Below are 10,000 nucleotides of genomic sequence, written 5' to 3'. Positions count from 1 at the left end.
CACTAAGACCTTCCCACAGGGCAGGCCAATAAACACTAAGCCTTGCCTTTAAGGCAGGTAGCTAGAGTCTTAAGCAAAGCAACAAGATGAATGCTCATAAAGCATTCAAAAGGCGTGCCTCAAATGCGTAGCTTGGAAAAGAGAGAGAGAGAGAGAGAGAGAGAGACCACTTCAATGTGCATGAAGGAGAAGAGGGAGAGAGAGAGGGAGGGGGAGGGGGGCTGGGCTTGCCTTCAAATAGAAAGAGAGAGAAAGAGGGAGGAATAAGTGGAGATAATCAATCATAAAAAATAAAAAACACACAAGTGGACCAATCAACAATTGACAATAAAAACTTTGAAAATTTTTGAATTTTGCCCATCTCAAAACTTAAGCCTTCACTAAGGCCACCTAGGGCAGGCCAAAAAACAAACACTAAGCCTTGCCTTGGAGGCAAGGCCAACAAAATGGGATGGATAGGCCCTCCAGGCACTAAACCAATCACACACTAGCCTGATGACCGCAGGGTGATGTGAACCAGCACACTAGAGGGCCATCGTTCCTCAAAGGGTGAGGAGGTAGTGTGAACGGACTCTGAACGAAGGTTACCAAGAAGAAAGAGGATAAGGTGGGAGACACGTGGACGAAGGAGAGGTGGGCACGTGGCAAAACGGGGGATGCTGGGGGATTTCCGACCATGGGCATCATCTTCATCTTCATGGTTGATGGTTGATGTGCCTTCATGACTATCTTATCCTCAACCCTCTCTTGTTATCTCCTCGCCATAGCTTTGCTGCTTGCTCTCCTTCCTTCTTCCTCTCCTCTCCCCTTCCTCCTTTCCCTTCCTTTTACCGAGCTGCACGTCTCATTGCCCCGTGGAACCTTGCTTCTCTGCTCCATTTTCGCCTTGTTCTGCGGTAAGTTCTTCTCTCCCAAGCTCCCAGCTTTGCCTTTACGCCGAATTCGTTCGTGGGTCGCGCGTGTGTGCAGAGCGAGAGAGAGAGAGAGAGAGAGAGAGAGAGAGAACGAGCGTTGGCTACTTGTGCGCCTTCGATCTGATTGATTGATTGATTTCTAGCTCCAGTGTTGGCTCCTTGTGCGCCAAATCCGGCTGCTTGTATCTGATTGATTGTTTCGTCTTCTAGCACCAGGGAAACCCGGGAGCAGGGGGGCAGGGGGGGGAGGGGAGAGCAATATCAGCAGGATTAGCTAAGTAGTGCTGTGCTTCAATCCGACACTTAATTGATCATTTGGGTCCTAATTGTTGGTCATTCATCCACCTGCTACGTCTCATTTACTCCACCGATGCATGTTCCAGACTCTGTGTTTGTAGTGGATCAGGTATAAGCGCTGTGCCTAGCTATCTTACGCGCATGTTATGCAGTCCATGTTTGACCATTGTCTGGCGCGGCTTCGCTTGATTTTTTGAAATTACGCAGCGATCCATACTGTCGTCCTACCGAATAGAAGTCGGAAATTTCTTATAGTTTCTACTAATTGTGCAGCATATTTCGAACTCTAAAAAATAGTTTGTTGCGTGCTTTAACATTTCTGACAATGTTCCTGCCCCCATTCTCATGTGCAGGTGTTGCCCAATTAGGCGGCAGCGTCTCGATGAACCGATAAATAGTGTAACGGTGAATGCAAAATACTAGTCCCTAATACTCGCAGCAAGGACAGGAAAAATGCTCTTTCAAAGTCTCTGCTAAAATGAAATTGTCTGGTGCCCACTTAACTATTTCAAAGGCCTCTACCTGTCGATTCGGATTGGAAGTAGAGCACTTCAACCGCTGCTTCTCTGTCATCGGGAACTGCAAATCAAGGTGTAAATTGTTTTACAGAAGTGGGAATCGCTGTGAACGTTTGATCGGCCATGTGTATTTCTGTCCAACAGAGGATCTTGTTAGATTGGAAAGGCCAGCTTGGGCTTTAGAGACTGGGCGCAGCTGTCAACTTCTTCATGGACATCATAACATAGGCAGATTGAGGTGCTCCTCCCAGACCAGTGAAAAAGTACCATCAGTTCTATACGCCAATCTGAATTCTTGTCTATGTGGATGGATTTCACAACTTTTCGGTGCCAATTTTTTGCAATCTTGTAAGGATGGGACGCTTAAGCAGAGCGAAGGGTTACACATGGATTCAGATATCCATTCCCTGGGCTTTATGTCTCCCTTTTCTTTAGAGTGCGACAGTGAAAGGAGTTATGAGGCTATTCATACGTACCCTACTAAATCGCTAGAGCTTAGAGGAGGCTTGGTGGTGGATTCTCATGAACGACTTTACACGGCTAAGGCTCCTGCTGAATCGGAATACACAGGCCTGGTTTCTCCCTTAACCTCTGTTAATACCTTCCATGATACTCCTCTTTCATCTGATCTACGTCTGAATAGTCCAGACTTTTCAAAATCATTTGCACAGTATGGGGTTGTCAATGCTTCTAGCGATACTGAGAAAGCCAAGGCTGAACTCTGTGCTCAAAATGCTGACTGTGTGAGTCCACACGAGCTGGGATCTCCTGAGGCTTTGGCACTGTGGCTTAGTGACAGGTTGCCACTCGGCACCTCCCAACTTAAACTGTGGGGCACAGCTCCTGGAACAAAAAGGGTAGCCAATCTTTGGATTGAGCTAGTTGAGGGTGAAATTTCTTTGGAAGATGCCAGTCCTCCCAAACGCACTGTACATGTGGCAAGTGTGAAGATCAAGAATGGTGCAGGACATCTGCTTGTAGAGGCCCACCAAGAGATGGCAGATGGAAGCATTCGCTTGCGCAACAGACCCCTCTCAGAAAAGATGCGCCCAGGGGAGAATGTGGAAGATGCTTGTTTTAGGGGAATCTGTGAGGAGTTGGGTTGCCAATTTGGTGCCAAGAACAGAGTCACAATACTATCAAATTCTTACAGACGGCAAGAGGAAGAAAGAGAGTCTCTTTCCTATCCGGGGCTCTTGACTTCATATGTCATTCATTCCATGGATGCTACTGTTGACAATCTACCTGAAATTGAATTTTATACAGTGGAAAATGAATTGACTGGAGGGAGTAGTGCAAAAAATATATTGGAAGGGCTTCCTGCTGCAGTGGGTGTGAAAAAACACTTTTGGAGATGGGTGTCCTAGGCCACCTGCTGTGAAATTTGGGACACCGCCTGCAATGAAATTCTAAGGTTTTTCTTCCTCTGATGGTGTCCTGCGTAGGTTAGTTTCAAGCCGACAGCAAGTACCACCTGCTGTACAATGGTTCAATTGCATCCGCAACCCTGTTATGCAAAAATGCCCATGACCAGAGAGAACTTGCAGTGGATGGCTCTTCAGAAACTTTGACATTTAGCAGCAGATTGTCCTTTTAATTTACATATTACGAGTGAGCAATGTTTGTATTATAGCAGAGGAAGCAACCAGAGGGGAGTCTGCTTCTGGCACTCCTGTTCTGACCACTGAATTTTTAAATTTGTGAGCAGAATGAAAAAACATAGGAGTGTAATATATGACTGGCTAAGTCTTTGTTGGACCCTGAATGTCTGATTTGAAATTTCAGTGTTAGTTTTGACATGATTGCAACTTATAACGAAGTTGTGCATTATAGTGGCATTAGATACAAACAGTGAGGTCTCACGTGGGGAATTCCAGGTATTTGTGGGGCTAATAGTGACATTGCAGGTGTCAGGAAAGTGGAAGAGAGAGAGAGAGAGAGAGAGAGAGAGAGAGAGAGAGAGAGTTGATCTGATATGTTTCTATTAAAGTCTGTGTGAGAATCAAGATCTAGGGCACTGGCGATCACTATTAACTAATAGTGATCCCTCACACCCGGTGAGAGTAGATATTACAAACTTGTCATGTAGTGAGTACTTGATGAGCTAGCTTGTACGCCAGCCCTTGTACCTTTTTGTGGTGTTCTAAAAATTTCTTTTAAGTAGCTCCCTCGTGTTTTGGCTGGCTGCTCCAGCAGATTGTCCAAGATATCTCTGCTGCCCCCATAGCCTTCTTTGATGTGTGCGTAGGCTCTACATTTTGTGTAGGCTGATTTTGCAGATTAGATGCCTTTGAAATATTGAGGTGTCTTCCTCGAAGTATTTCTGCATCCCGCATCTGTCCATTGAGTTAATTTACTGTTTGTAGAAATGCACAGAGAGAGAGAGAGAGAGAGAGAGAGAGAGGAAGGGAAGGGGGGGGGGGGGGCTGAAAGGGGGAGTAGGGAGCTCAAAGTAGATTGGTAGATAAGATGATAAAACAGTGGCTGAGCAAGAATTGATGTTGGGCTGACATAGTCGACCTCCTCAACCACTAATTTGGCTGGTTTATTTCTAATTAGACCCTACTGCTAACACGACTAACTCAGCTTATGTGTCCCCTTCATTATATTCACCCTTACAACAGACTCGAAACTCGAATACGGTGAGCATCTAAGACAGTAAATGCTGGGGTGCTCCTGCACAATGTTCCCTGCCATGCCATGATTTCTCTTGTTTAGGCATGTCTTTCTACTTGATGAGATACTCTTTGTAGACTTTGTTACAAAGGACAGAATCTTTGAAACCATGATTGGCTCTGGATGTTGCGTAGGTGGCAGCTTAGGAAAAACTTGCACGTTCTGTGACCTATACATGGTTTCAATAGCTAGAAGTGAAATGCCTCCTGGATCTTTGAAGTGGATAGTAAGTCCCAATTGATGTTCAACTTCCTCAACTCTTCTGAATCCCAGGGGTCATAATACTGTGCTCTGGCCTGGTGTTGTGTTACCTTCCAAGGAGGCATATTTGTTGTTGTGGGATCATAAGTCCAGGGAATTCCCTCTTTAAATTCCCAACTACATAAATAATGCTCTTTTGCTTTCGTTTTTGCTTATCTCTAGCATTGTGCATGTTCTTTCTTGCCAATTGCAACACAGCATCCATATTTTCAAAGCTCCTTTTACTTGCTGATTTACCATTCTCGTCTCTACTAATGTGGAAGTTATCTCAACTTTGCAGCTGTACATTGTCATCGGCCTCAACAATGAACTACCATGTAAAGTCTACCTATGCTTTGTTGACCAAAAGAAGGTGTTTCCGCCAAGAGATTTGTAAGAAGATCTGCCCCAAGTGACTCAGAAATCATCTATAAAACTAGGCCAGGCCCAAAAATTCCTCAGTTGAGTAGGGTTGGATGGCATTCCCCCTCACATTTTATCCTCGCTCTATCCCATTCTTACCCTCAGTATGCTCGAGATATTCACCCTCTTTGCCATAAAAGTATGTACGTTGGCCTTAAGCTGATGCAGCCTGAAAACTTAGCCAAACGTTAATTCAGCTCCCAAGATCAAAACCCAGCTCCCCGGTGAATTTGCAATTAAGGAAACGATGCCAAAACTGGCTGGGAACCAAATCGCAGCAAGGGAAGTCCATTTGCAGCACCTAGGAACAAATCACACTTGAAGAAGGAATCCATATGAAGATGGAAACTTTGAACAACAAGCACGAATACCAATGATGGAGCTGAGAAACAATCAGTTGTGGAGAGAGAATGAGGGAGTAGAGGGGAGAGAGAGAGAGAGAAAACATTGCACTAGGGACTAGAAAGAAGAATTGTAGCTTGTGCTTTTCCAAAAGCTAAACACGCTTGCTAGCCTAGAATAGGCTACTTTTTACAAAAAGCTAGCTTTTCTCCAGAAAGAAAGCGCTTTTCTCCAAGTGGGACACCTTTTATAGGCTTTTGAGAGAGAGAGAGGTAGAGAGAGAGAGAGAGACGGGAGAGTAAAAGAGAGAGGAAGGAGAGGAGAGAGTAGAAGAACAGAATTAGAGAGAGGGTTAAGAGTGGCAACAAAATGGGAGAGAGGATAGAGAGGTAAAGAGGAAAACGGAATATGGAAGGCCATGGGAGGAAAGCTGATTTTACCGAGAAGAAGGAATAGGAAGAATGTCAAGAACAATGTTGTTGAGTATAAGAAAGCTAAGGAGACTCAAAGTAGATGCACGCCTTTCATTTGATAGTGCCTCAATATATAGGCAAAGTACATAATAAACATCATCTTCTCTGTACACATGTAACCCTCTAGTTGATGGAATCTGTAACCTCCAATCATATATTTTCTCTCTGCATACCATTCTTTGACCACTCACAACCATACTAGTGCTCTATGGCACCACAATTCTCAACACCCCACCTTGGTGCCAACATGGCTTTTGTAAGGTGATCGGATGTGAGGTTACCCTGAGGTTACATATTTCATCTCCACCCTTCCGTGTTCTCCCTATGTGTTTAGGCATCTTTGGCTTGGCTCTTCACCTTGAGTGCATCATATGGCCTCACATGGTGGATTACAACACTTTTTGTAGAGACAAAAGGGGTGAAAATATACAATAGTTTTGAGAAGAGCTTTCCTTCAAATTTGACTCGATCTTCCTAGGCTGTAATGTAGTTTGACTACTTTTTGTGGTAGCATTTTTCTTCTTCATGGCCAACCTTTTCACAAATGTGCATTCCAAATTTTGTTTGTGCTTGTTGTGACATTCATTCTTGGTATGCTCGGGTTTCCCACAATGGTAACACCTTGGTGGTGGTAATGAGTTATTTCTTCCTCCTTTGACATAGAAAACTTGATCATGTGATATGGTGGGGAGTTTTTTGTCCTTTACTTTTGCTTCATGCTCAAGTAGTGCTGCTTCAATTTTTTAGTTTGAACACAAGAATATCATATGGCTTTTTATTGTCGACACTATTGAGAAGTACAACTGTGTTGCTTCATCTTCTTCTTCATCCCTACCAATTGTTGCTTTAATGCCTTGAATTTATTAATATGTGCCATCATTGTGTCCTATTCTTTTTTATCCAACCAAAAAGTTTGCATTAGGAGTTTCACATTTGAGCTTTCAGTCTCACTTTCAATATTCTTGTTGAGTTCCTCTCATGCTAGTTTTGCATCTTTGATTACTGCAATGTGATGTACCTGTGATGTATGAACTTCATCGCCTAGACCTTGGGCTATTATGCTAACTATCTTGTGATGATTCATAGTTCTTGGTGCGCTCTCACTTCCCCACCTCGGCTTGATGAGCTCCCATAACCTCTTTCTCATTAATGTGTACATGGTCTTCATTTGCCATGTATAGAACCTATCCTATTGATTTTTGCCACAATGACTTCTATAATCTCCATGAGAGCTCTTCTCGAGTGCTACTCAATAATTTCCACCTCATTTACATGTGATAGATGTGTAGATCTCAAAAAATTGAGCACTTTGTCTTTTTGGAGCAAGTTCAAATGCTTTCCTAGATTAAAAAGTATAACATGTCAAAGTTTTCGCATATGATACAGAGGAGTTTGATTATGGCAAAATTGATATTATGAAACTAAAAAACTAGCTCAATAAGCTTCCGCTAGGATTTTATATTAAGAGATAAGTATAGGTTTGATAAAAACATCACTGATACTTTGTAGAGGTTTGTGGAAATTATCGTATCCATTGGATACCATTTGTGTAGTTGGCCATGCATATTTCCTTGTTTTTCACCACGCATCATGCATGAGTGTCAAAAGAGGCATTGGGGTACTTCTATGCAATTTACATGTCTCCATTTGGTATGATACTTTGTATAGGCCTTACTTGAAGGCCCCTGCAAAGTAACATACCTACTAATATGATTTGCATGATTGGACATGCATACTTCCTTGTTTCTTGCCATGTGTCATGAATGAGTGTTAGAAAATGCACATCCCAGTGCTTCTATCCTAGTTTTTATCTCCAATGTGTATGATACTTTTTGAGGGCCTTAATCTTACCCACTTTAAGTCTCATGCAAAGTGCCATATCGAAGGATATCATTTGCATACTTGGGCATGCGGATTTCATTGTTTCTCACCATGAATCACATCAAAGAAATATGCATTGGTATGATTCTATCTTGTTGTGTATCTCTGATGGTATGAAACTTTAATCGGGATTTAATCTCACCCATTGAGGCCCATGAAAATTATCAAATCCATAGTATATCATTTGCATGGTTGGGCATGCATATTTCCTTGTTTCTCTCTACATGTCATGTGTGGCTGTAAAAAAATACACATTTGGGTGCTTGTGTCCTATGTGTGTCTTTAATGGGTATGATAATTTTTAGAGGCTTTAATCTTACCTACACTGTGTATGTGCAAAGTATCATACCCATTAGATAGATATCATTTGCATGGTTGGGGGTGCATATTTCCTTATTTCTCACAACGCAAGATGCTTGAGTGTCCAAAAATATGCATTGGGGTGCTTCTACCATATGTGGTGTCTCCATTAGGTATGATACTTTGTATAGGATTTAATCTTACCCACTTTAAGTCTTATGAAACGTATCATACCTATCAAATATCATTTGCATAGTTCGGAATGCATATTTCCTTGTCAAAAAAGGCGTATCTATCGTACATGATTATCTTCAATGTGTGTGATGCTTCAAAGGTTCTTAACCTTACCCACTTTATATCCCATGCAATGTGTCACATCCATCTAATATCATTTGCATAGGTGGGCATGCATATTTTCTAGTTTCTCACCATGCATCATGTATGCATTAGGGAAAAAGGGAGCTCATTTTGGGGCCCTGTAAGAAATTCACTATTTTTTGATTTATTTCTCTCCTAAAAGACCTCAAAAATAGTAAAATACGAAAACGTGGCTCAGAACTGTCAGTAAGGACTACAGAACTGTCAGTTCAAAAAGGAATAAGATAATCTTTTGTCTAACTAACACGATTTTGCATTAAATATCTCCTTAGTTTTTTTTTTGTTTCCCAAAGATTCTGCATCTCTTTTGCCGACGTGTGCAGGCCTTTCATAAAGAATCCATCACTGAACTTGGTGATTGCACGTTTTCAAAATATTTACATGGATACCGCCACACTTCCATGATTCATGTTACAAAACGACTATGAGATTGACAAGCAAACTTCGCAACCTCAAAAGCACAAAAAATGGCCGATACTAGTGAGTCACTATCTCAGAAGAAGCGATTACACCATCTTCACATCGACTTAGAAGAACAATATGCTCCAGCACAAAAAAGATGAAAGGATATGGTGCTGAATGCTCAACAGCGGGAAAATATGAGAAGAGAAGGGCTTCAACATATTGACTTATGGTGCGATGGAAGCATATATCCAAAATGTCAAGTAAAAAACTCTACACCTCCATTTGTCAATCCCACCACATTACTGAGGTTTGGCGGCGATGGACAAAATGGACTTCTTGGTTATATTTCAGCATAGTCTGCATTTGCAGAAACGTATAAAATGATGTACGTACAAGAAAAGGGTGCTAGGATGCAAGAGATAGCCATTCGTGCAAAATTGGAGTAGCAGTTGCAGAATGAAATTGAGGAGCATTCAAAGAGTAAAAAAGAGTTGACAAGAGCAAGAAAGAAGAGAACCGTGCTTGGAGACAAACTACGAAGTAGGAAGATTAAAAACATTGCAAATTTGAAGGCTGAGACTGGTGGATGCAAGCAAAGAATTCAGGAAGCAAGGTTAGATTGAAATTTATCATTTTGTATACTCAAAAAGGCTCTCAAATGACTATATCTATTTCGTCCATTACCCCAAAACAAGAATGGAGGTGTTGAATGATATAGGCATATTGTGTTGTTACTATAGGAAATTATTGGAGCCTGCAAAAGAAAATATGGATCCGAACCTTCTTCCTATTAAACAAATGAAAGGATTGCTTTCTTGTGGTGTAGCAAAAGGTTTGATTGAGGAAAAAAAATACAAAACAGTCAAACACAATGTTGTAGAGAACTTTGTATCCAATAACCAAGTTGATGGCACTACAATCCAAGAGGCTCTTGATGTTAGTGGAGTTAGCAGGAAGGGATATAGTTCGATTTTCCATGCGATATCCTCAACTTTGAAAGATAAAAGGATTAAACGAGTTTTATTGCCAAATCCAGCAACTGTGTGGAGGATAAGAGGTCATTTGAATGAAAGTATAGATGAGTTTATTGGGCAATATATCCATATTGAAGAAATATTTCATGATGGTAAAGGAACCACTGTGTATGACCCTT

The 10,000-nt window shown here is 41.8% G+C and overlaps 1 protein-coding gene across 1 annotated transcript; it reads left to right on the top strand.

Moving 5' to 3' along the window:
* Positions 1 to 721: 721 nt before the first annotated feature.
* Positions 722 to 3,513, top strand: LOC147879680 (uncharacterized). Its single transcript, XM_087371809.1, has 2 exons — positions 722 to 896; positions 1,565 to 3,513. The coding sequence occupies exon 2, from the start codon at positions 1,690 to 1,692 to the stop codon at positions 3,094 to 3,096; it is 1,407 nt and encodes a 468-aa protein (XP_087227935.1). The 5' UTR covers positions 722 to 896; positions 1,565 to 1,689; the 3' UTR covers positions 3,097 to 3,513.
* Positions 3,514 to 10,000: the final 6,487 nt, after the last annotated feature.

Source organism: Dipteris shenzhenensis, chromosome 33 (assembly GCF_047967505.1).
Source record: "Dipteris shenzhenensis isolate YYH24624 ecotype China chromosome 33, Dip_SZ_1.0, whole genome shotgun sequence".
Classification (NCBI taxonomy): domain Eukaryota; kingdom Viridiplantae; phylum Streptophyta; class Polypodiopsida; order Gleicheniales; family Dipteridaceae; genus Dipteris; species Dipteris shenzhenensis.
Note: the sequence above shows the minus strand (reverse complement) of the source record. Positions and strands in the feature narration are given on the sequence as shown.

What these genes read in the sequence shown, in the direction of transcription:
- LOC147879680 (XM_087371809.1), top strand. Translation starts at nt 1,690, where the DNA reads ATGAAATTGTCTGGTGCCCACTTAACTATTTCAAAGGCCTCTACCTGT.